Genomic DNA, 27,339 nt, shown 5'->3' on the forward strand with positions numbered 1-27,339 from the left:
TTAAATAAAGCATGCAGAAGAGACACTTTTATAGCCTCACAGCATTTTTTTCATGAACTGACATTGTGTATTGCTCCTTTTGGTTTGCTTACTGTTTCTTTTATAATACTGAAAAAGCCAAAAGCTGGTACTTAATAAAATATAATTTGCAAGGATCTGGCAGCAGCTGCATTCAAAATATTTTTTAACTTACAACAGCCTGCTTCAGTTTCTCCAGAATCTTCAACAAGAGCCCTTCTTGTTGGATTCACTTGGGTTCACTTTCAGACCTCAGAATAAAGTGGCACTACAAAAATCATATGCAGGAATATACTTTAAATTTAGCTTTTTGTTTTCCATTACAAGTGATTCATTGTCACCTTGCATTCTACCTCCATGGAATCAAAGCCATATCATCATAAGAGCTGCTTCAATGTACCTAATTCATTCATCTCCTGCTTAACCTCCACAATGTGTTCAGTGGCTCCATGGACGTGCTTTAACTAAACTTCCATTGTAAGGGAAGTGCTTCCACTACATCTTGTACAGTTTTCAAATATACATCTAAGAAATCTACTTAAATTGCAGGTTCTTCCTTCCAAGGGATATATAAATTTCATATAATTACAGCAAGCAGTATCTTTGAGTAGACACACAGCTGCAACATGAAGGTGCAAAGAACTTTTAAATTACTACAGATGTATTGAATTTATACACTTGAGCTGTTTTTTAAGTTGTAAAGTCACAGTCTTGTACCTTGAAGGGCAAACCTGAAAATGAGATTTTCACCCTAGCTCTGTTTAAATGGCACCAACAACCCAGCAGCTGTGCATACCCAAAGCAGGGTCTGAGAGAAACTCAGCACAGCGCTCTGGCTGCAAAGCACAGAAACTAAACACCTGCAAGGGAATAGGGAGATTTATAGGTTTAGTAAGAGTGTCCTAATTCCACACTATTTGATTCAATTACTCATTGCAGGTAGCCTCGGAAATGGGCTCAAGGAGTGATCAAAGGATCATGTGAAAGGTACATACTGTCACATACCATCAGCCAGGCTACACACACAACGGCAGCAGACCCTTTTCAAAGTGGTGCTCAGGGCGCTGAATTGATGAACTGTTTGACTTTCAAGGGGAGTTCACTTTGCTCTCTGAGTAATGTAATTTACCATATAACGACAGGTGCTTTAAGCGAAGACGCTGCAATAATTTGGCATCTCTGACACGTGTAAGGATGGCAGCCTGCGGCCAGTCTGCTCTAAGCATCCCCCTTTACTTTTAGGCACGCTCTGGTACGTGCTTTGTTACCCCTGAGAAGCAGATGTGTTGGGGGCTGTGATGTGATGTTTTAATTTGTGTTGCATATTAAATAGCCGGAAGAGGTTGATAAAATGGTATCAGGACGAGTACCATTGCCGCTCCGAGGGGAACCTCGCCTGGAGCTACCAATTCCAAATACTTGGTGCGCGCCAACCCCGAGTCTCCCTGTTTCTGTTTCGGCTGGCTCGATGGCTCCTTCGGGATCCCCTGCCCGGCAGCGGCAGCCGGCGCACACGGGGCTGTTCCCGGGGCTGCCCGCCGGGTTGCCGGCAGTGCTCCACTGCCGAACTCACCGGCCTCGCCCGGAGCAGGGGCTGCCCAGGGGGCGCGGGGCTGCAGGGCTCGGCCACTGGGCCGCGGGAGCGGTGAGCACGGATGAGATGCCCGGCACGGCCGCCGCCGCTGCCGGGAAAGCCGCCGCCTCCGCGGGTCCCGCGGCCGCTGAGTGGCTGCCCGGCCGGGCCGGGGCGGAGCGCGGGGGCGGCCGCCGTCCCGGCGCAGCCCCGTCCCCAAACAGCGCTGAAAGGAGCGGCGGGAGGTGCCGGGCCAGCAGCAGCCGCCGCGCTGTGCGGGCCCTCGCTGAGCCGGCCCCGCGCCATGGAGATTGAGGCGGCCGCCGCCGCACAGGTGAGAGCGGCACCGCGGCCCCGGCGGGGCCGGCCGGTGAGGGCGAGGGGCGGGGCGGCCGTCACGAGCCGGCGGAGCACGTGGCGCGGGCCCGCCCCCCGGAACGTGCTGAGTCACGGTAGGGGCGGGGCCGCGCTGCCCGCGGGGGCCGGGCCGGGCCGGGGTCAGCGAGGGCCGCCCGCAGCCGCCGCCCGCAGCCTCGGCAGCGCGGGCAGGGCCAGGGGCCGGGGCCGCCCCCGAGGGAGCGGCTGGGGAAGCGCCGGCGCCGCAGGGGCTGCCCGAGCCGGGTACAGCCTCGAGTCGCTGCCCCCGGCGGGCCCGAGCGCTCCGGCTTCGCACTCGGGTGAGTTACCGCCGCTTCCCGCTGCTGCGGCCCGGGCCCGCTCCCGGGCTGTTGCACAACCGCGGGCTGTCCCGGCTTCGCCTTGGGCTCCGGGTCAGCCTGGCACACGCAGCCCGCGGAGCCCGGCCCGGGGGAGCCCCGGCACCTCCGCCTGCGGAAAGCCCCGGCGGGGCTTTGGGCACGGGGCAGGCGCAGCCGGAGCGGCCTCTGCCAGGGCTCTGTCCTGGGGCTCAGAGGCGTTTGTGGTTCGTACTCGTGTGCTGTGGAGCCTCTTCTCTGGAAGCCTGCCGGAGTTCAGTGCTGTTGTGTTACAAACTAGTTGCACTAGAGCGGTGTGAATAGCTGAAAACATAATTGAACGACATTATAAATTTATGTAATTGTGCTTTTCTTGGGCGTTTGAAATAGAAGCATATCCTTATTAACAAAATGCTAGGTTTAAAGAAGTAATAATTAAAAATTGTTCTGGAGCTGCTTTAATTCTTTTCATATCGCAAAATTAGGTCTCAAGTGTTGTGATGCTCCTCTAGTGTGTGTTGCTATGCATATGCTATGCAGTAGTTTCTTCTAACGTTGTCCATGCTTTAGGATATGTAAGTGGGTACTTCCTACAGGTAATATGACTTCAGCAGTATTGGATGTACCTTTTTCTGTTCGTTGGATAGTTCCTTTTGAGTCGTGGGCTGCTTGTAACACTGCTTGGCCATCTGTTTCTCTAGCCCTGGGTAGCACAGCCATGACCTCTACCTTGCCTCCTCCGTTTGTTGGCAAATACTCCAACAGAAATCACTGTCTTGGCCGGTGCTACGTAAGCACCGTGTGAATTTGATTTTACTTCTATTATCCAGGCACTTTCTGCCTCATTCCTGAAGTACTCTTAACAGACCAATTCCTGAATATATGATTCTGTACCTTCTTCCCCAATCCACTGTGACTTCTCCTCCAGAAACCTCACTTTTGTTACTCATTTGCTTTTGTCAAACCCTCTTTACTAAGCCACCTGTTGCACATTTCCTATCTGAGCTCGGCAGCTGCTGATTGCTTCTCTTGCAGACCTGGCCTGAAAAGGCACTGTGTTTTTTAGATAGCAACTTATCATCATCTTTGACATATATAGTCCTAAGTGTATACATTGAATGGAAAATTCCCTGTACCATAAAATGCTCACTCAAAATTAACAAGGGGAGATGCAATCTGCATTTAGCCCCTCAGATTTTGCAAGCCAGCAGATGGGAAGGATGTTCGTAGTGTCTGTGTACCTAGCAGTGAAGGTAAGTGTGTAGGGATTGATCAAACTCCTTAACCAGAATACAAAACCTCCACTTTCAGCTATGTACTTCTGGGGGACTCAGCAGAACTATTGCCTGCAATATTCCTGTAAAAAGTATTCCCTTGTTGTACCTTTCTGCCTGGAAGGAGGATGCACTTCTGTGCACAGAGGTGAAATGGAATGTTGCCTACATGGACCTCAAACCATCCAAGAAAAAAGATTGCAGTGGAACAAGTGGTCTGGATGTTTCAAATAACACTTGAGAAGGCAGGACTTAGTAACTTTTCAGTAAATGTGAAGTTTTTGAAACGGTTTTCTGTAACCTTGTAAAAACAAGCCACTTAGTTATTAAATTTTGAGCCTCACGATAAGAGGGCAAAAAGAATTCCCTTTCCAACACAATGAAACCATGAGTTGCACTAGATTGGAAATAAGACTAATTGCAACAATTGGCAAAGCCAAGGGGACAAATAATTGAGTGTGAATGCAAATGTGTCTGTTAGGGTTTTCCTGCCTAGAAAGCTGTCCTGAAGAGTCTCCAGCTCAATCAGTATGATCTCTTCAGTACAGAGGGCTTTAATGAGGAATTACACATACTTTTCTATTTTTTTGACCTGCTGCATTAATTTGTCAAGTGAGTGGGTTTGTTTTTATTCTCTGATAGCCTCTCATTTCCACGAGGGTACATTTTGTGGGAAAGTTGAACAGGTACCCCGCTCAGGGCTGGCAGCAAGTCTTTGCTTTTTGGCTTGTTGGTTTTTGGTTTTTTTTTTTTTTTTTTAGTTTCTTGATAATGAGATTTAATGACATTATTGAATAGGAATATCTACTCAATGTATCTGTAGATACACCTATTAATGTACACCTATTAATGGATGAAAATCAGAAATGCCCATATTTCTAAATATATTGTTATCTACTAAAATGTAGGACAAGTTTGGAGGAAGTACATGAGAGAGTATCACAAGCACTTCCTTAAGTAAAAATGCATTTATTTTGACATTTCCACTAGTTCTGTGCTCACCTTGCTATTTAGCTGTATTGGTAGAGGTTTCTTTCCTTCAAAACTTAGGAAAGAATATCTTTCAGTGAAGCCAGCGTTAGATATAATGCAGTGTAGCATATTTGGCTGAAATGAATGTAGCCTAGCAGGAGCTGATCTTGTCAATCCATTCAGGAGACCAGCTAATGGATATTGTTATGAGTGTAGTAAATATCCATCATATTAATCCTGTTCTGTAGCATGTCTTTAAAATGTGCCAAGAAATTAGAGTTGTATTGGAAACTGGGGGAAGTGCAAGTTCATGGTCTCAGAAAACCTGACTGTCTGACTTGAAGAAATTAATATTTAGCACTCAAAGTTAGAGAAGAGATTGGCTATAAAAATTTACTGGGAAATGTTTGAAAGAGACCAAACTGGAATAAAAAAGAACATCCATTGTAAGCAGAAGGCAGCTGGCTGTTCTTGTGTGCTTTAAAGAAGCTGACATGTTTTTATAGGACTGTGTGGGTGGTTAGGAAGGTTTGTGTTCACTTCCTGCTAATGTTCATGGGCAAGAATAATTTTTGCTTTCTGTCTCTTACTTTATTCTTTTTCTTTTTTAATTGAAAAAATAGAGACGTTACTCATCCTGGATAAGAATGCTGTAGGTGATGTATAACCTTGAAAGACAAGGAAATGGTTGGAAATTATTATCGTGTCTGTTGTGCACTTGAATACTGGATTGATTTCTTTTGCTTTCTTTACCTCTTCAGTTTGCAAAGCAGAAAAATACCTGTTTGATTGGTACTGCTACTTCCGTGATCCTGGCTGAAATGAATGTAGCAATAGCATCTTGAATTTATTTTGTTAAAAAAATGTCAGATACCTTTGTGGAGTATGCTGGGCTTTGTGAGGTGATGTTGAGGATCACTAGAAGTGGAAGGACCCAAGTGAAGTATTTGTTCTGAGTAAAATCAATTCATGCTATTCCTTTCTAGAGTTTTTCAAACATGGTTGTAAAATTTTGTTGTATTTGCTCCTTCAGTAGAATTAAGAAAATTCAAAATGCTGAAAGCTGTTGGAGTTTGTCACTGAAAGTTTTTGGAATGCAGCAGACTTTATAAGGAGAATGATGAGAGTCAATTGCAGCCTCAGAAAAGAGTGAACTTGAGGGAGAAGGAGAAAATATGGAAAGTCCAGATGAAGATGCCAGCAAATGATGCCACATGTGCCCAACCTGTAACACTGGGTGTGTGACTCACTGTGAAGAAGAAATTAGTTGATTTTTGTATCTTGAGCACTCCTTTCTTTTTTTTTCTCTTTGCATTTATAAAGATAAGCTTTAAAATTACTAAAGCATTCACTAAATTTAGGCCAGTTTGTGCAAGTGTGGTGTATTTGCAATGATTGTCTTGGCTGAAGCCAGTGCAGTACAAGTTCAGGCAGTAACCCACTGGCATGAATTAAATATTAATCCCCTGCTGATTGAGTTGCAGCCAGCAAGAAGTCCTGCAAAGTCTCCGGGTTAATCACCTGGTTAAAGTTTGCTTTGGCCTCCATCTCATTCCAACTCTAAGTAACCTATTATTTTAATGTAGCACATTCCTAGAAAACTTGAAAGGGTTTGAAGTCTGTTCAGTTTTCTGATCCAGTTTATTATACCAAAGTTGGACTTTGTGCCACAGAATGCCGCTTTAGGTGAAGGGGAAAGAATATGACACCTTGGTCGGCTTAGTCCTTTCTCAGCAGTATACTGGTTTAATTGGTTTTGAAAACACTTCCTTTGCTACCTCTGCAAGTATTTCAGTATGACCAATGAGAAATCATGGAGGAAGGAGGAGCTGGAAGTCATGACTTTGAATTTGTGTTATCCAAGGATGACTGATATACAGTGAACCACAGTGCCGCTCAGGGTTGCTCAACTGCAATTCTTTTATGGCATATTTGTTTCATTAAGGTAAACAATTAAACCAGCAGTAAGAACTGAAGGCAGCAGTGCTGTCTGTGGTGTATAAAACTGCTGAAAACAGTGGAAGGCTTATCTGGAACAGATACTGGAAAATGCCTTCAATTTAAGATAGGCATTGTGTACTTTCAGCTTTCCTACCCAGTAACTGCTTTCTCTATAGGAAAAGCAAAGCTAGTGACAGTCATGTATTAATTGGCAGTAACAAGAATTTAATTATCTTATAGTACTTTACTCTTTTACTTTAGAAAAGTTTAATGATAATACTCTGTGCAGCACCGTAGTGAAGCAATCAGAGCAGCAACACCTATTTTTATGTATCTGTGATTTCTAGATACATATTTCTTAATTTTTCTTTATTATTTAAAATAAGGAAATTAAAAAATATATTCCCCATTATATTATCTTGTTTTAATATTCCTTTACTTTTACTTTGACATGGGTATACCAACAGTGGTCATTTCAAATGGAAGCAAAGTCTCTCAGAAACATACATTTAAATTAAGTATTAATTTGGCACCATACATTTAAATTAAATATTAATTTGGGTAACCAAGCAATCTGTAGCAACATCTAGTACAGATAGAAGTGTTTAATTATTCGACTGCTTTGAAGAGGAGCATTTGTCTTATGAAGGATCTTCTGTTTTCTGTCTTTTGCTGGTTTGAATTCTTGGTGAAATATTTTCTGTTTTCTTTCAGTGACACATTGATTTTTCAATATTACATGTCAATACATTGGTTTTGTATTTGCCTCTTAATTTATATGTTAATATTCACTTTAATATTCACTTTGAAATACTTAGATTTTTGACATATTGTTCTGGAGATCTTGGAAAGCTATTAGGAAAGAATCAGAGTGTTAATAACTCAAAGTTAAATTAGCATTGTCCTACCAGCAGAGTATAACTGCTGTTCAGTAATATATTATTAAACCCTAGCACATGTACTAATTGGCACAGCTCTAGTAGAATGGGTATAGCTTAGAAATAATACTTATGTGGCTGCAATTTATGCACTACAGGTACAGCTGAAGTTTTTTATTATGTCAGTTCAGATTTGTAATTTTGGCCTGGTCAGCTGCAGTTTTTATACTGAGAAGAAGGAATATAAAACAATGTTTGTTTATCAAAGTTATTTGGAAGGTACTGTAAATGATGTAAATGATTATTAATGTTTTCTATCTTTAAATGTAAACTAAACCTAAACCATTTCATAAGGTATGTCATAGTTGTGGATGCTGTTGCAGTACTGAGGGAGTTGAAACCACTCAATGTTGTACATGTCTTGCAGTTAGACTTTTAGCCTGACTTCTGCAGTATTATTATTAGCAATCTGGTTAAAAAAGAGAAGAGAAAGGGAAAGAAAGTTCCTTTAAGATTGAAGTTGCAGTAACAAAGTTATGTAAGATCAGTTGGAAACCATCTCTTTGAAACCTTTTAAGGAAGTGTCCTCTGTATTGCTATGAAATGTAAAGATATCACCTTTTCCCTCCATGCCCCCACTTCTGTCTTGCAGTTTCAAAGTTTTATTGCTGTTTGCTGTATTGATTTTACATGCTGTCTCTTGTAAGTATAACAAAAATTCCACTCCTGGAGTCGGCTTGCGAAACAAAGTTTGCATACTTGGGAAATTGACTCAGAAGGAGCTTGGTTGATATGTGCCTGTAAGAGGAGGTTTGTTTTATGATTAAGGGTGTGTCTATTTGCTGTGTTTGAAAATTAATACCTACAAATTGTTAAAGCAGTGACTTTTCAACAGCTGAGTTATGTGAAAAGTTGCTGTGACTTGGGTTTGCTTCCTGCTCAGGTCATCACCACCGTTTTGCTGTAAGGAGCTATGATAATAAGATTATGGGGGTTTTTGTTTGTTTGAAACCTTGTGGTAAAAGGTTCATTTCTTATTACTTATTTCTGTAATTAGAGTGGAAAGCTTCCTGTGCTGTGTGCGCTCCCCACTGGGAGATGCCCATTCAGAATTCCCAGGCAACATGTGGTTGGTGCAGGTGTGCCCCTGGGAATGCTGCCTGCTCCCCCTGTGAGAGAGGGCCAGTTTAATGTCTGCTCTGCAGCCAGCCAGGGTGGGGACACCTCATCATTTCTTCCTGCTGCCTTCAGGAGCTGCTTGCTTGAGTTACATGCTCTTGGGTAAGAAGACTGAATTTTGTTCTAAATCAGGGTATTTCCAGTTGGATTGCGTGCAGTTATGTGGCCAGATGACGTATTCCACAGTCATCTGGGTAGCAGAACAATGGACAAGAGAGGATGACAGGGATGAGTGGGTGGCTCTGAAGGCTGGTGCAGCTCAGCTCAGAAGGGTAAGAATTTTGGATGCTTCATGGCTGGAAGGAGAACATGGGCACTGTAGCAGCAGAGGTCATCCAAGACCTGTCAGTAGGGCATTCCACCCCATTTTGTGACACTAATGCTTGACTTTACCACTGTCACAGGAGGAGTCACTGATGTGTCTGCACCAGTGCAGATAATGTAGTCACGTCCTTGGTACAAGCGTACTGTAGACCCTGGTGCATTGTACTGTGAATTACCTGACATGAGATGCATGGACATGTTTTCTGGTTTATGACACAGAATTATATTCACACTTGGCTGTGTTTCTACTGTAGATGGGTCTTGAGATCTGTGTCATCCGAGGAATTTCTGGAAGATAGTCCCACTGATATTTGTAAAAGAAATCAAACAAACCGGAGTAAACTTTTGAAACAAGTACGATTTAAGATGCCAAAGGATGAAAATAAAAGTAAGTCTCTAACAAAAAATGGTGCTAGTAAAATAGCATAATATGAAAACCAGAACTTATATTTGAATTTAAATTATGATTTCTGATAGCTGGTCTTCCAAATTATTTAAATTTAATTATTTGGCTATGGAAATGCACATTGTATTAATGTGCCTTATAGCTGTGTAACAGCTGTAACAGGTTGTCACAGAGAATTACAGCACAATGACTTCTGATACTGTGCTTTCTATTTTGGTTTTAGTATTTGAACTAGAATGTTACCAGGTTAGTTCTTCAACTAGTATGAATTGCTGTGACTCAGTGAAATGTTGTAGTGCCGTGGAATCTTTTCTGGCTTGATTTGTAATCCTTTATCATCGATCACTTCAGGAATGTAGTCTGTGCTGACCACTCTTGGGAGACTGCTCAGCTGACAGCTAGTGCATAAATCTCTAGACATCTTTCATCTCTCAAAGTGTATTTTTGTCAGCAAAGTGAAGAATGGGAGCCACTTAAATAATAAAACTGTTAATGGAGTGTTTTGGATTATTCTGAAACTGTCACTAAGGTCAGACCCACAGAATTATCTTAAATTCAAAATGAAGCTTGGGATGAGAGTTTTTGATGAAATGGACTATGAGTTCTCCTGTATACTCCAAGGGAACAGACATGGAAAAAGCCCCAAGGAAAATGGTGGGTGGTGGAGGCTCTTGATTTAGACAGAAGGACAGTTAATTATGACTGAGTTTTGCAGTTTTGTTGCTCTTTTGAAGATATTGAGCATTACTTTGGCAAGAGCTGTAAAACCATTTACCTACTCTGGTTTATGCCTTGGAAGATGAATTAGATCCTTTTGCTTTCAGGATTTATAAATTGAAAAGTGAGGGTTGGAATGCAGCACACAGACAGAGCTTTTGTTTTCTGCCCAGTTATTGTTCACTTCCTCAGTGGGTTTACCTTTCTTAAGCAAAAGCTGTCACTGTGGAAAGAAATGATAAATTGACATGTAGATGCCTGACTTGTTGGCCCTTACTGAGCTTTCTGATTCAGTTGTTTAACTTTGCAGGACCTTCATGTGAAAGAGATTGCTGAAGCCTTTGTGGGGGCTGATGATTTCTGGAGGCTTGCTTTTTGCAGATAAATGTGTGGATTACAAGTGCTTAAGAAAATGAGTAAAATCTACTCTGACTTCATTCTATGGACAGAAGGATAACTCAAGTATCTTGGTGTGGCTAGAGAAAAGGGGAAAGCTGTATGAACTCTTTTCATGCAAATTAAATAATGATTTCTATGATGCTTTGTGTAAATTGAGGCAGAGTCTTCTTGGTCAACAGTGCAGGGTTGAATGGTATTATTCTTGACTGAAGTATGTCACTAATAATTCTGTTCACAGTGTCAAATTAAGTTCACAGTGCCATTTAACCATGAATTACTCTTTTGGAAAAATATTGCCAGCACAGCTAAAATGTGCCCCTCTGGGTATCCCTTTCTCAAATCTGTTATGATTCTCTACTGCCCAGTGGTAAGCAGTTGAATAGCAATGTATTTTTGGCCTCTTTTCTGGGTTTGGTTTCTTTTCCCCTTGCAGAAACTAAATAAGAAGTTAGAGGTTGAACACTCAAAAAACTCCCACCCTGCTTGTTTAGTGAGAACTGTGCACTGACTGAATTCCCAGCACTGTCTGTATGGATTATCTATGTGAAAAGGGCATGTTAATTGCAGGACTGACTCACTATTTAACACCTGTGCCCCACAGACTTCAGTGGGGACTGTGTACCTGTGTACTTGGCAGATATAGGCACATCTGGAGCAAACACTGTTCCCTGCAGTTTAACCCTATTCTTAAGCTTTTAGTCTTAAGATAGTACTCCTGGCTGATGAGGTGTTTGTGTGGAGTTTCCTTGGTGCAGCCACAGCAGCTGTGTTTCTGAAGGAGGGCTGCTGGGTGTGTGCTGCCCGGACACTGGGTGAACCTCACTGCTTTCTAACTCACCAGGCACTCCAGTTGCTTGCCACTGTAGTCGGGTGCACAAACAGCAAGAACAAAGGAAGTTGCTTGTGAGATGAGTGGGGTGGAGGTTGACAAGATGTGCCTCCCGTGGTGTTGGAGTGTGCAGTGTCCCCATCCCGGCCGTGCTGCAGCTGCAATGGCCCAGCTGGGGCTGTCCCTGTGACCTGCCCAGCCATCAGCAAAACGACAGCTGGAAATGGGGATTTTACACTGAGATGCCAAGGCAGTGAAAACGTGTAGTACAAGAAAGACATAATCCTGGAGAATATATGGACCCTCAAACACACAGTTTTCATGTTTGGTTTGAAACTTGCTTTTCCAAAAGGTGTGAAATCACAATAGTGGCTAATAGGTTACAACACTAGATTTATACAACCTAATGTTGTTTGGAGTTTTTAGGTTCTTGTCTCTGTTCCAATGTTCATTTTGCTTCCTGATTTGTTTGATTGGACAAAAGAATGTTCTATAATTTGACTGGATCATGTTTCCCAGATGACTGAGCCATTATTGTAAACAAATCCTCTTGTGTATAAACTAGTGAGTATCCTGTGGCAATGTCTGCAGAGTACATGTTTGGCTGGGTATAGCAGAATAGCTTAAAGATAATATTTTCTATATTGAACCTACAGTATTTGAAAAACAGTTACCTGTTAAATTAAAGTGGGATGCAAAGGCTTTTGAATTCCTGTGGTTCAAAGATCAGCAGTATTTTTCTCATATTATTTGTTTACATATAAGGTTTTGTTGTTGTTGTATAAATTACAAAATTCAATAAATGCCTGTTTCATTATGGTGCTGTTTTAACTTGGGAAGGAAAAAAACCTTCCAAACACAAATAAAGGCATTAAAGTCGTATTTTGTTTCAGGAAGAGCTGGTCTGTCTGAGATGGCTGCTGTGTGAATACATTTAAAAATGGATTTATGTGGTGCAGTACATGGTGATTAGACAGCAGCTAGAAAGTCAGCCACAGCAGGATTGCTCTCTCTACTTGTGGGGCAGCACAGCAGAATTCTGTTGATGTATCAAGCAAAATCAAACAGACAGACTAAGCCACTCTTGGTAAACAATCCCGTATTTTTGCCGGCCTCCCAAGTTCATGATGCAACTTGTGTAATAGATTGTAACTTGAATACATATTAACTTTTTTGTGCTTATTGACTGAATTTTGTAATGCTGCTGATGCAAGATAAAGAAATAGTAAGTCAATAACTCTGTCAGGCTGAAAGAGGGATTCAGAATTGGAGTGTAAGGGTCTGCAACACTACTAGCCAAATAAACTGTGGAAAAGGGAAAATTGGATTAATACAATATAATCAAGACTGAAAAGGGAAAAGCAGAACTCATTTAACTAAAACAGCAAAGCTCTGAAAACATGTATGGCTCACTGCTTTAGATACAAATGCTTCAGAAAGCACTCTGGGATGTCAAGAGTTTTAGGACTAAGTTTGAAGAAGTGGGATGACAACCATGGCCATTTTTAGCTTGTTCTGAGCAGCCATGGTAGCACTTGTAAATATGGGCATAATTCAGTTTATTCAAGAAAAATTAATTGTAATCAGTTCACCATGTTAGACCTTACTCTGTCTTTTCTTTATGACTAAGGCAGAAATAAGGGAATTTGGAGCAGATAATAATGCATGATAGATCTGGTCCTCAGTTCTAGAGGATAACTTTGGAAAAATCAGGTACTGGACAAAGAAAATATGTACCAATGTCAAACTAAAGATTTTGCTTTCTGTAAGTCATGCAAATGAGACTGTGGATTTGGGGTTTCAATTTTTTTTTAAAGTACGTTGAGGTGAGATCAGTCCAGATCCCATTCAGCCTCTGGAAACCAACACTCTGTAATAAACTTCTACTAAACTACTGTTTTAAACCCATCATCTCAAATATGTATTGATCAAACAATTTAGAAAAGCACAGCTGCTTCTGGAGTGTCTGATATAGATCATGAAACAGTCTTCTGCAGAAAGATTGGCAGCACTGAAGAGTCCCCTGATCTGTTGTACCATAAATGGTCACCTCAGAGCAGAGCAGAAGTGGTGGGAAAAGGCCATAGATTTGTGTTTTGGCCTGTTGGTGATGAGAGTGGTGCTCCTGCTGCTGTGCCCAGGCTGGGAGTGCTGGGAGGCACTTGCACATGCCCAGTGTTTTAAGGAGTGTCAGGGAGGTGGGGACTGATTGATTTTGCAGAATAAGAGAAGACTTGCCAGAGTGAAGAAGTAAGCTGTGTGTGCCCTTCCCTTTCCTCTTCTTTGCTGTGTTTCTGATGTAGGTGTTTTCCTTTAGCTGCTTTGGTCTTGCTTTACTGTTAGGTTTAGAATTTGCAGGTTTTGGAATTGAAATAAAGCTGGTGCATTGATGACCCTAAACAGCCTTCAACAGCTGTTTTTTATTGCAGTTACCTTCTTGCTCATTTTACATTCTTCAGGCTTAAAGAAACTTATCCTTTCACTACACAGGGTGAAAAGACATATATATCTATATACACTTTGTTTTTTACAAGGCATATACAAGGTGTATTTTCTCCCTGGCAGTTTGGAAAGCTTGCTTGCCATGGAATGCCTTCAAGAAAACCATCATATTGAGAACTGTATATATAGGCTTAGCCTTTGTTGATACCATTCCTGGAAGATGACATTTCAGGTAAAATACATAAAGAATTCACATCTCAGAGGAGTTGTTTCTGGAGTGAGAGTTGGGAGAATGGGTGAGTAATATCCAGAATTGTACTTCCAGCCAGGCAGAACTTCTCCCAGTCTTTGTCAGAGTAATGCCCTTAGACGAGGCTTGACGTGAAGCTTAAGAATGCTGGACAATCCAGCCAAGAAATTTTTGACTAATCTAATTTATAAGTGTAGATCCTGACAACTAGAAATTTAGTAAGATAGCTTGCTGTAATACAGTGGGAGGTACAGTCTGGACTGTGATATGTGTGTTAGGAGAAAATAGAAATTTGCACACATAGACTTAACATTTCAGGAGCTGATCTTACGTGGCTCTGTTGGGGCAGAAGAATGTGTGTTGATGAATGTTGAAGAATGAATTTATGGTGCAGAAGGCAAGACTGGAGAACTAAATGCACAAACCTCACAATGTGCATGGACAGCATTTAACAGGTTTATTTATACAGACAGGAGGTGAAAATTCTCTTGCAATATCACTTCTTTAAAGCTAGGGGTTTTCAACCCATTTTGAGTCCTTTCATAGGTAAGTTGGCCTGCCAGAGCTTTAAGAGTGTTTTGTGGCTCAGGCATCCAAAGACTTCAGGACCACTAAGAGGAAATGGGGATAAAGAAAGAGAAGCAGGCTGGTGTAGTGTCAAAACATACTGGTTTAGTGTCAGTACAGTCACACCAGTGTTAAGTGGCACAGGTATGAAAGACAAAAAAACCTCATCCCCTTCCATCCATCCAAGCACCTTGTTTCCTTCCAGATTCCTCAGGTCTTGGTGGGACAGCAGACAGCAGGGCAGCCAGGGATTTGACCTCGTGTGTTCACAAATCTCAGGTTGCTGTCATGTGGCTTTGTTTGACAGCTATCTGTTCTGTCACACTTCCAAACCCTGAATTCAGACATCTGAAATTGCTGTTGTACCCCTCTGCCCACCAGTGTAAGCAACTTCTGTCATTCCCTTTCCCCCATTCTTCTTGATTGTTTTTAAAAAGTTAGAAGTTTGGGCTAACTTTATCTGCTTTCTCTGCTCCCTTAAACATAAGGCTTATGTGTCCAGAATTTTCTTCTGTAATTGTAAGCTGTAATTAAGAAACTTAGCTTGAAAAATATTTAGAAAACAAAACAGTAGTTATGGAGATGCCAGAAATTATCTGAAAATATTAAATTATTTATAAACAATTCTTAAAAATTATTTGAACAAAATCAGTTCCTCTAGAGAACAATGAGGTGAAAACCTTCAGCTGTTGCTTCCACTGAGCTTTTCTTAAGTGATAAGATGCTGCCAGTATTACTTGATGGCCTCCTTTCATTCTTGCCTTGAAGTGTCTCAGGTCCTTGAGCCTGTCTCACTTCCAACACGTGGTTTTTTTTTTTTTTTTTTTAATTAAAGCAGAAATGTAAGGTGCTTTTTTTTTTCATTCCCTTCACTTTCTGGAAAACCTAAGTGATAAGAGAAGTGAGGGATACTTTGCCGTGTCTGTTTCTGTGGGTAGCTGTAGGAATGCTTTCCTGCTCCTCGTGCAGTGCTGGCCTGAGCTCCCTGCTGGATGCAGTAGCCACTGATTCTGTTGCTCTTCTGCTGACTCCTGCTGGCATGGGAAACCATCTGTGTTTGTGGGGTTAGGTGCTAACACATCATGGGAAAGGAAAACAAATCCTGGTTTGGTGGGAGATTCTGCTCGTGTTGTCTCAATTTATGGTGCAAAAGGCATGACTGGAGAAGTAAATGCACAAACCTCACAATGTGCTCTGTATCCAGGGAATAGCTTACAATGGGTTGAAGGTGCTGAGATTGTTTATCTGCTTACACTTGAGCTGCTGGATGTTTCCATTCTAGCAAGGCTACCTGTAAATGGCTCATATTCCAAACAGCACCAAAACCAGTCAGATAAACCAGACAGGGATGAAACAAAAGATTAGCATTTTGTTTAAAGCATGGAAGTCAGTCCATGAAAGTAACATGAAAACAGGGTCTCTTTCCTTTGTTTACCCTTCTGCAAACATTTGCTTAGGAGCAATAAGAGTTAATTGTCAAACTTTACAATGTAGTCAGAGATTTTCTCATAAAATGTATAACAGACTCTGCCCAGATGGCAAATGCTGATATGTAAATCTAAAACATGAAAATTTCCATTGAGGGCCAGATGGTGGCTTAATGTGAATTGTTTAACATTTATGTTTATCTTATTAAAAGTGCCTTTATATGTCCAAACTAAGCTATCAATGTGGTTGGAAGAGCATATCACTAAATGAACAGAAAAATCAAACCATCAGTACAAGGCACCTCCTGCCTACATGGATCATGGGAAAGCAAAGATGTCCTCTGTTGAGAGAAGTTGTTTCTCTGTCTTCAAAATTGTGGAGAAAATCAAACCAAAATCAACCAAAATCAAATCACTGTTTGTCTGCTTGGGAAAAGTATTAAACTCGTACCATTTTCTCCAAAGTTAGGAATGTTGGATGGCAGTAATCCCCAGGTTGAACCCCATAGTGCACTTGCCCTGGCCAAGGTGTTGGTGCTCAGAGGGAAGGAGCTTTGCTGCAGGCGAGGGGGAAGCTCTGCTGCAATCCCTCCTGGGCACAGCCCGGGCTCTTCCTGCGGCCCCTTGGCTCTGCCAAGCCCAGCATTTCCTCTGATGCAATCCAAGAAGTTGCACAACTGAGGAAAGAACAAGTGGGTGCTTGTGGAGGCTGTCACATGAGGCTGTGCCTTTGCTGTAAATGTGTCTGATATTCAGGGAAGTGGTCAGCCTGGCTCTGAAGGGCAGCAGCCAGCTCTGGGTCAGATGAATCTTTCACAGGACTCTCAGTGCACGTGTTGCCGTTTAGAGGCCACTCTGTGCTCACTTGTCTTTCCAAATGAGTCTGTCTGAGACCAGCACATCATGTTGAGGCACCTAAAAACCAGCAGGTTGCCCTTGCACAGGGGAGGAGGGCACGTTTTAATAGCTTTAGTTTTACACTCCGGGCATCGAGTACACAGTTACTCCTGGGATACTTTCACAGCAGAAGAGGAAAATTGCTTCAGTGGTGAACCTGAGGTAGAATGCCTGCCTGTGTGGGTACCTCTGTGTATGTGTGTGCTGGTGTTGGACAGGGCAGGGAAATAAAGAGGAAGACTGTGGGGAGGCTAAAGGAACAAAATTGCAAAATGTTTGCTTTAGACTGCAAGGGGTTTTTTAAGAGTTCTTTGCCATTACCGCGTGCTTGTGGTTGTGATTCATTCCTCAGTGAATCACTTGTCAGTGTTGACTCCCTTAACTTTAACCTGAGGCTTTGGACTAATCACCACAATACTTTTTTTTCTTGAAAAGGGAAGTATTACTAAAAGCAATGGTTGAAATTATAGATAAGTGTTAAATGGCAGGTTAATATTTAAATCAGTGTGCTGTTAGATACTACATATCAGCATATTGACCAGAAGAACACTTCCTCCATATAGCCCATTTATGTGAAGAGTAATTAGTTGAATTGTTATTCAAAGTTAAGACTAATATTGCTGTATTTATGTACAGCTTTTCAGACTGAAAATAGGAGGGCTCTTTTTCAGTTACATGCTGGTAACAAAAAACAAAACAACCCATCCTTTTGGTTTTAAGTGTCACTAGCACAACTAAATAAAATTTAAAAGTGCTCCTGACAAGCAATGCCCTCCAGGGTAGAGCATGACACTGTTTGGCCAAGCTCAACTGTCTGCTAGAGATAAGACACTGACCTAAATATGGTCACTTTAAAAATAGTGACAGGAGCCAATCAGTGCTGTCATATTTGTCAGACAACAGCTCAGATCCTGACAATCTTGGTAAGTATGCAAGCATATTCATTCAAAAAAGAATCCTGAACTGGCTGCTGCACACACAAAGTGGTGCACAGGCACAGCATTTTCTTTGGTCAGCTGGTGTCTTTGGAGACATCTCATCCCACAGAGGAGGCAGCACCCAAAGCTACTTACTTGGATAGTGAATGTTGTCGTTAGAATGGCTGAAAAAGGTAATAGCTGGGTCTTAAGTTTTTGTACCAAGGCTACATGGATTTTCTTCTTAAGGAAAATTTGTTTTGCCTTCTGTAGCTACAGAAAGAAAAATTTTTGTTTTTCATTATTTAACCTGAAACTGAGCACCAGTTCTGATATTTTTGTGCATTATACACACACATGCACAAAAAAAATCTTTTGAGTCTCATTTTTAATGGTGCTTTGTAAATGAATAATTCAGAAGTGAGCCCTAAAATCCAGATCCTGCAGTTTTATCCAGAACATGTTGCAAATGCTCAGAGACTAGGAAACACTTTTGGATCTGCTGCAGGAGGAGACACTGAGCAGCTGGTAAACTACTGGCCCTTAATGAAGCTATACCATATTGCAGTATCTGCAATTACTGCAGAACTTAATTAGTTCATTTTACCCTGCCAATCTGGAAAGACCAAACATTGTCTTGGGCAGCCACTGTAATAATTTCAGTTTCTTCATTGCTGGCCATTAAAGCCAAGTTTGGTCTCTCCCAGCAAGGTATATTAAATATGTTTTAGATTTGGAAGTGCCTGTGTTGTGTTACACAAAGATATTTTACGTAATTACCCAATTTTAGTAAAAATATATTTTTTTAGTTATTAGTAGAAGTCGTTCATGCCATATGGAATGAGGACACTGAATTGGTTTGTTCAGATGTGGATTTGGCCTGAAGCTTTTTGCCATAGCTGTTGTACAGACATGATCATTTTGAATGGCAGCATGAGCTGGCATTCAGGTTACTTTGCTTCTCTATTTGAAAATAACCTCTAGAGGGAAGGGAATGTTTTAATTTGATATGGTGGCAAAAAATTCTGTCTTGGGTGTAGAGCTGCTGAGTGAATCAGGAAGGTTCTGTTTAAATGAAATGCAGTGTTTGGTGTATTACTTGTACAGTGTTAATCTGATGAGGATGCCCAACACTGAACATTATTTTCACATGCTGCCCTGAAGGGTAATTTTAAGCATAATAAAATCACAAATTTCCAGGCACCAGCTAAATGGTTGGCATTTACCCATCTGAGAAATGTGGCTAGCAAATGTTAAAATTCTGTATCAGCAGGCATACAAATTAATACATTTAGAGTGTTAGAGTGTTTTCTTCATAGAAGAAAATACTCTAGACTTCAGCCCTGAGAATATTGACTATTTGAACAGTAAAAAACTAAAACAGAAGAATCTATTAAGCCCCTTGCCCCCCCCCCCCCCCCATAAAAAGCCTTGATGCAATAAATTAAAAGTAATTGTAGGCCATAATATGTATTAAGCAATTGCTCTTTCCTAAATAGCAGAATTCCATTTGGACTCTGTGATGAGCCAGGGGCCAACTCATTAACAGTATTTGAGACCCTGCAAGCACTGTTTATATTCAGCTGCTCCAAACCAGCCACATTTAGAACATCAGCACAGACTAAGCTTTCAATTACAATTTCTTACTAATAGTCTTAATAATTGTCTTTAGTGCTAGTGATGTTATGTCACTTGGGGTCTTTGAAACCAGATTCTCCTGCAGCTCTGAAGCTCTGTTCTGCTGATCTTTAAGAGTAATACCAGAATGGAACATTACTAATCCAAAATACATTCTGCATGGCTATTATAGTTACTTCAGGAAGCCTCCATCATGTTTTTAGGCAGCTTTTGCAGTTTTACAAGAACACGTGAAAAAAAATTTACATGGTCAAACTTCTCAATTTCTCTCTTTTCTCCTAAAAATTACTTCCTTTGTGACAAATTCATTCTGTATCTTCATGTTTTCTATGAGACAAGTCAAAAAAGAAGAATATATTTATCCTCTGGCCAGTTCCTGTATTACCTTACCAGTTGTAATAAATTCTTGGTTTCTGTGAGCCTCTGTGTGGGCCACAGAAGACAAGCCACCAGATCACACACTTCAGAAAGGTCATAGAGAGCCAAGTTTTATTTTGGTAATTTTGTAGGGTTAAGAGAATAAGCTTCAGTTACATGAGTCTACCCATTTGACACAGAGATTTAAAGCTTTGCTATTGTTCTAAACCAGTTCTTCCTGGAAGGATCTTGCTTAAAAAAAGCATTTCTGTTGCAGGACATGAACCTGATTGACATCCTTTGGAGGCAAGATATAGACCTTGGGGCGAGACGTGAAGTGTTTGATTCCAGGCAGCGGCAGAAGGAGTATGAACTCGAGAAGCAGAAGAAACTTGAAAAGGAAAGACAAGAGCAGCTCCAAAAAGAGCAGGAGGAAGCCTTGCTGGCTCAGCTGGAGTTAGACGAAGAGACAGGTGAATTCATTCCTGTGCAGCCAGCTCAGTGCATTCAGCCAGAAAATACTGAGCCACCCGTTGCTTTCTCACAGGTAAACTCCAGTGGTGTGAGTGTGTTTAACCCTTTGTGTCCATTCACAGGAAGGCATAATGCTAGTGGCTGCCTAAAGTGAATTTGCATGTGTTGCTGTAATGGAATATCTTCTGTTACTCAAACATGCACTAACCTTTTTTCATAACTTTCCTATTTAGACAACAGAGCCTTCAAAACCAGAAGCAGAGGCCTTGTCCTTTGATGACTGCATGCAGCTCTTGGCAGAAGCATTCCCTTTTATAGATGAGCATGAGGTAAGAATGCACAGTTCAGTGGTTTCATGGGTGCTTTTCCACAGGGTCAGTCTCATGTCTTCTCTGACTAAGATTTGTCTTCACCATAAGACTAATTTGTGATCTGAGTTTTCTCCTCAAGCTGGCTTCAGCTGACATAAAGCACTGAGTAGGCTTGAGCCTATTTTTATAATACTCCATTATATTAAAAAAAATGCTTTCCTTAAGAAACACCTATTTGTTCTGCAGAAATGATGCAGAACTCCAAAAACTAGGTTTTTGCTTTGGAAAATGTACATCTGGTTTTTTGAGTGTTTTTTTTTAGTTAACATTGTTTTGTTCAGGTTTTTAATTATTTGTTTAAACCCTTCAGGCTTCTTCAGCTGCATTTCAGTCACTGGTTCCTGCTCAGGTCAATAGCAACCCAGCCTTTGTTTCTTCTGATCAAACTCAGCCACCTGAATCCCCTGATCTAGTACAACCCACTGATGCAGAGAATATGCAGAACATAGAGCAAGTTTGGGAAGAATTACTGTCCCTTTCAGAGTTACAGGTTAGTATAACAAGTACCTGAAGAACAAAACATGTTCTTTTTGGAGGACTATAGTACTTTGGAGAAGGCAGTACAATAGCATCTGAAGAGATGCTGGCTGCGACTTGGTTTCTACACCTGTAGGATGTTTATACGTCAATATAAGCTTTAATTTTTTTCAAAAAGAATATATTGAAAAACATGTAGAAAGCATGAAATGAGTTGTTTATGGATAAACCTTAACAAAACACTTGTCAGTCAGAACTTCCTCATGTTTTGGCAAGTCACTGTTTGCCTCTGTGTGATACAGCGTGACCACCAATAAAATGCAGCTGCTCAGAAATGGACAGTTCTGAGTCAGGGATCTGCAACAGGAATTGTTTTCACAAGTGTTACTGTAAATGTTGGGGGCTTTTTGGAACTGTCCAGTTGTGTGAATATGATCACTCTTGCATTCAAGTTTTGTCTAAGGAAAAGGTTTTTTAAAGCTGATAATAGAATATATATTTAGGTACACAGAAGAGTCAGGTATATTTATATGAATGCTGTTCATACATACTCAGTAAGAAGAACTTGTGTAATGTATGGGAACTGGATATTTCAAAGGAACAAAAGAGTCACTTTGCTAATGCAGACAGTATGTAGGGATTTTTATCCTATGTTTATATTTCTGTTTTCCTTATATTTGATTATAAAATTGAATAAATTTATTTTCAAATATATTACTGTAGAATGTCATCATGCTTTCCAGCATGCTGCTACTCTACTTTATGCTATTAATACAAGAGATGATTGCTTGGTGGAGTGCCCATAAATCTGAATCATATTTCAAAAAACTAAAATGAAAATTTGCAAAGCTGATTTAGCTTTTTCCTGCCACTCTCCCTCTTCCCTTCATCTTTTTGTATTTTTTATGTTCTTCTAGTTTTCTAACCTGATTACTGTGTTAGGCTTAAAGAGCCCACATAAGTAACAAGGGCAATTGGCTGTGAAGAGGCAGCAGTGATGGTGAAAATAAGAAACCAAACATTAAGAAACCAAACCAAAGTAATATATTGCAGTAATTATGAATAGTAACTGAATAATTTTCTTGGAAAAAAAAGATAATTAAAATAAGGGCACTGCCTTGTACAAATTATGTTTAGAGAAATGGAAAAATAGAGCTCTCACATTGAAAGTCTTAGCTTAAGCATTGAACAACCTCTAGTTAAGTAATTCCTGGGGGATAGCAGGCCTGTTTATTTCAGCTTCAGTTAGGCAACTGCCAGCTCATTATAAAGTTGTTCTTGTAGCCAGTGAAAGCCCGTCAGTGGTGCAGTCTGACGCTCACACTGGTGTTAGCCAGCTGAACTAATGTGTTTGCCTGGCTCCATGTTAGCACTCTTCTTACTTCACCAACAGTGCATTGCTCTGTGCTGAAAGCTCCTTCATTCAGTAAATCCTAGAAGAATCTTGGCTTTGAGGAACTGTGAACTAATAGTTCTAGAAGTCATTGTTTGCTGTACATGCTCATTAAGTTTCATTCAGGAATTTTACATTTCTGTACTCATCCATTCTTAGCAGTGGTGCTTGTGAGAAGTTCAGACCTGGTAGCAACTAGCAATTGCAGTTTCTATAACTCATTGGAATGGGTGTCTTCAGCATCTTGCTCTGAGCCTGAGAGGCTCTGCTCTCTTACTCTAAAATGCTTTGTCCAGAACAAAGTTGTGTTGTGCTTTTGCTTTGGTATCTGTCATCTTCTTTGATTGCCTCTTCATAGCACAAGGGTGCTGCATCTAGACTACAACAGTGTTAACAAAACCCCTTATGTCCATGTTGGTTGCTATTTAATGCTTTTGGGTTGTAGAAAAGGATTTTATCAATTGCAGATGTGTTGCTCAACTTCTCCCTTGCATTGCCCATCTAGTGCCTGAACATTGAAAATGATAACCTGGCTGAGGTGAGCACAGTGACGAGCCCTGAGACCAAGCCAGCAGAGATGCACAACAGCTACAGTTACTGCAGCTCATTACCCATGCTGAAGAAAGATGTTAACTGCAGTCCAGATTTCCTGGATGGTATGGAGGGCCCCTTCTCGGGCATTTTACCACCAGAAGACACCAGCCAGCTGAGTGTGAACTCTTTAAATGACACATCCCCTTCAAACCCTGATTTCTGTGAGGATTTCTACACCACGTTTATTGATACAAAGGTGAACGGTGATGCAGCAGCAACGAACACTATCAGTCAGTCCCTGGCAGAGATTCTAAGTGAACCTATTGATCTTTCTGACTTTGCACTGTGTAAAGCTTTTAATGGCAACCACTCAGGGACCAGAGCAGAATGTAATGATTCTGACTCTGGTATTTCACTGAATGCAAGCTCCAGCGTGGCGTCGCCAGAGCACTCTGTGGAATCATCTGCCTATGCAGATAAGACTTTGGGTTGCAGCGATTCTGAAATGGAAGACACAGATAGTGCTTCTGGAAGTATGCTGCAGAGCAGTGCTGGTCTGTACTCTTTGCACCTCCAGGATCAGGTGTTTTCTTCCTTAGGGCCAAGCACACAAACATCAAGTTTGCCACATACAGCCACACCAAAGACAGAACCCCCTCCTGCTCCTGGCCAACCCAGAGTTCCCTTCACAAAAGATAAACCTCCAGGCCGCCTTGATGCTCATCTCACAAGAGATGAGCAAAGAGCCAGAGCTCTGCAGATCCCTTTTCCTGTTGAAAAAATCATCAATCTCCCTGTTGCAGACTTCAGTGAAATGATGTCTAAGGAGCAGTTCAGCGAAGCCCAGCTTACGCTTATTCGAGATATACGCAGGAGAGGCAAGAACAAAGTGGCTGCTCAAAATTGCCGTAAAAGAAAACTGGAAAATATAGTAGAACTGGAGCATGATTTGAGTAACCTAAAAGATGAGAAAGAAAAATTGCTTAAGGAAAAAGGAGAGCATGACAGGAGCCTTCATCAAATGAAAAAGCAATTCACCACCTTGTACCTCGAGGTCTTCAGCATGCTGCGCGATGAAGATGGAAAGCCTTACTCTCCCAGTGAATATTCACTGCAGCAAACTAGAGATGGCAATGTCTTTCTTGTTCCTAAGAGCAGGCAGTCGGGGACTAAACTTTGAAGGGCAGTACAGCTGGTTCCAGTTCTCTGAGTTACTAGTTTTGTATCATTATCATGGTAGTTTTTACTGTGAGGTGGAATGCAGAATTAAGTAATATTTGTCAAGTAAGTCTATGCAATGATAATTTTCAAGTTGTTGATTAGTTTATGGAAAATGCAAGTTGAAGATTAATCAGATAATGCAGATGGGCGTATACAAAATTTTTAATCCGACTTAATAACAGACATTTCCTTCTTATAGCACCACTTTTGACTAGTTTCCATATATATGTAAATATTTAAATATACCATATTTATATACTGTTCCTATCTATTGTTATATTCATAGATTTGATATATATAATAAAAAATGATTTTAGCCTTCTGAATATAATTTCTTGCAAGACAACCAGGATGGCTTCTTATATTTTTTTATAAATATGCAGTAGTGTTCCCAATTTTTCTTACACATTTATACTTGCTTTATATTTAATATATTAATTTAGTATAAAAGTTGACACTCAGTGTTTGATTTTGCCTTATCAGCTCATTAAACTTTTTTAACTCTACTTCATACACATTTATTTCCTTAAAGGAGAGAAATCCTTGCTAGTTTTCCAAGGCTAAGTCTTCCTGTAGCATAATTATCAATCACACACCAGTGTCTGCATTTACCAATGCTTCATTCAGCTTTGTTTTAATAACCTTTGGAAAGACCATGTAACACAAAGTTTCAAGTCTATGCTAAGCTCACAGTTTTTGTTTTCCTCCTTGAACACTATGTAAATTCATGAAATCTTTTTTCCAAAGGCATTTAAAATCTGTTAGAACATTGCCATCATTATGCCTTTTTTGACCTAAAATTTCTGCAGGCTTTTGAGCAATTCTCCTAGAAATACACTACTGTGCCTCTGACTTCAGTCAATGAGCATCACCTCTCCCTGCTGGTACTTTGGTGCTTATGGAAAACTGCATACTAGCGGCCATCCACCTGCCCTGTTTGAAATCTCTGCTCAGTGAATTGAAATGCTTTGTGGAGTTCAAATTATGATTTATAAAAGAGTCAAAAATGGGCAAATAAATAGCATGGTTTTGTTTACTATTCAAAAGAACTCATTGCACTTGATTGTTTTGAATTTTTTCAATACATAAAATGTATAATTTGTAAGACATGTTGATCTGAACATTAAAAACTCTCTTCATCCCTGTGCAAGTTCTAAAAGGCATGCTTGATTTGATTTTTTTCTTGCCATTGATGGGTGGGCACTGTGGGAATGCAAGACACTGCTGCCACTTAAAGCAAGAGGACTAATCTCTATTTGAAGATGGCAATTTTGGAGCATAGGCATCAAGAAGCACACCCAGCCATGGCTCCAGACAGTCAACACTGATACACAGCAACTCTTAAACACAGGCAGAGGCCGATGGCAAAGCACAGAGCACCTAAAACACTCCTGGGTTCCCTTTGCCATTAACTACGCTATCAAATGTCTGTCACAGAAAATTCTCTCCACAGCTGCACTATAAATACCTTTAATTACAAATTGGCTGTAAAACAGACATCTCAGTAAACTCCTGCCCTGCACTCCCATTTGTTCCTTAATTTCACTAATGTGAAAGCCAAAGGCAAACAGCATTCCTTACAGCCTTTGCAGGCACTGCTTTATTTGTACCATCCGTTTGTCTAAAACAATACAAAGATACTTCTTCCATTACCAAAACAAAAGCTCAACAGCAAAAAACCTGCAGTTAATGCAGCAGCCTTGTTTGAATTTCATCAGGTGAAGAATCAGTCTAAAGTAACTTGGTCTGTGACAACTTGCATTCAGTTTAAACCAGTGTTCTTCACATCATCACCACAGTGCATGCTGCTCTCCCATTGAACCCCCCCACTATCACTGAGGAAAAAAATTACTCATTACTCATATACATGAAAACATCAGATTGCAAATTATAACCTTCATTTTGTTACTGTTATTACTGAGGTACAGAGCATGCTCCCAAATCTGAGTGACTAGTGACATTGCCAAGTCAAAAGCCTCACGCTGCTGACCTCATACACTGACAAGCTGCCACATGGAGGCCATTTGTTTCTTGATCAAAACATCCCATTTTAAAACTATTAGGAATAAAGCTGAAAAGCTGGCCCGAACCAAGGGTTTTTGGCTTGCAGTCCCAAGTTGGAAAGATGATCCTGTAAGAAAATGTGTTGCAGTAATTCTAGACCACTTAAGTGTTCTTCACAGCACTAAAAAAAGGTGATGCCAACGCATTTTAGATTGTAAGTCATTTGACAATATACACTTTATTCTGATACAAAATTGAATTATTTTAACAAATTTTAATCCATTATGGACTATACTGAAATTTTAAATTTCCATGCTATTTTAACTTGTTTAACCACAAGTTTCAAGATGTCAGCACACTAGCACCATTGCTCTTGCAGTCTTTGCCAGTTATACCATTTTATTCTGTTTCCAATCTTGCGATATTATCTTCTACATGAAGGCCATTTTTTCTTCTGTGGAGATACTTGGATTACTTTAGTTCAGGAAAAGCTAATAGAGATGTCAACCTGTAGCACCCACAGCAGAAAAAGAATCATCCGTCAGATATGTGAATTTCAGTGATACTCAAGATTTTACATGCTCCACACAATTTTAAGATACACACACTTGTCAGAGACCACAGACTGATTTAAGAATATTCCACCTCAGTGTGGACAATACACGAAAATCACGTTAATGTCTTAAACAAGGAACCAAAGACAGCACATCAGAACATCACACAAATCATGCTTGAAGTATTAAAAGATATAAAGTATCTTAAAGTATTGAAAAGATATAAAAATTACAATGCCATGTTTAATTTTGGTGTTTTGTAATAACATAGTTACCTCCGTCAATCTGGGTTTTGGGGGAACTCCCTTCTCTACCTGGAAATATCATTTATCTTATCAAGTAAACTTCTGTACAACTATAGCTAAGGGACCAATGCTTTGTTAGTTTTGCATCTTTACATCCCCATCTCCATTTAAAGCTGCTATTTTCAACAGAAGCCAGATGGCCATGAAATAAAGTTCTTAACTCCTAAAAGTGCCTCTTGGACAGAGATACAATTAACCTAGTACTCCCTTAAGATAGTGTTTATTTTGGTAAAAGTTATTTCTGAACAGATTTGGCTATAAATAACTGAATTTACGCAAATGAATCTTCACAAGAGTGTTATAAAT

At 40.6% G+C, this 27,339-nt stretch overlaps 1 protein-coding gene across 2 annotated transcripts; it reads left to right on the plus strand.

Annotated features, from left to right (window-relative positions):
- The first annotated feature begins 1,861 nt into the window (after nucleotides 1-1,861).
- NFE2L2 (NFE2 like bZIP transcription factor 2) lies at nucleotides 1,862-26,904 on the plus strand. Of its 2 annotated transcripts, none has more exons than XM_054278514.1 (5): nucleotides 1,862-1,925; nucleotides 19,978-20,247; nucleotides 20,408-20,503; nucleotides 20,856-21,035; nucleotides 22,921-26,904. In XM_054278514.1, exons 1-5 carry the CDS (start codon nucleotides 1,896-1,898, stop codon nucleotides 24,127-24,129), a joined length of 1,785 nt encoding a protein of 594 aa, XP_054134489.1. In that variant the 5' UTR covers nucleotides 1,862-1,895; the 3' UTR covers nucleotides 24,130-26,904. The 2 variants fall into 2 exon arrangements, with proteins under 2 accessions (XP_054134489.1, XP_054134490.1); XM_054278515.1 differs by lacking the exon at nucleotides 1,862-1,925 and adding an exon at nucleotides 2,226-2,268.
- Nucleotides 26,905-27,339: the final 435 nt, after the last annotated feature.

Source organism: Melozone crissalis, unplaced genomic scaffold (genome assembly GCF_028551555.1).
Source record: "Melozone crissalis strain CALT ecotype California unplaced genomic scaffold, PUWL_Pcris_2 ptg000023l_1, whole genome shotgun sequence".
Taxonomy (NCBI): domain Eukaryota; kingdom Metazoa; phylum Chordata; class Aves; order Passeriformes; family Passerellidae; genus Melozone; species Melozone crissalis.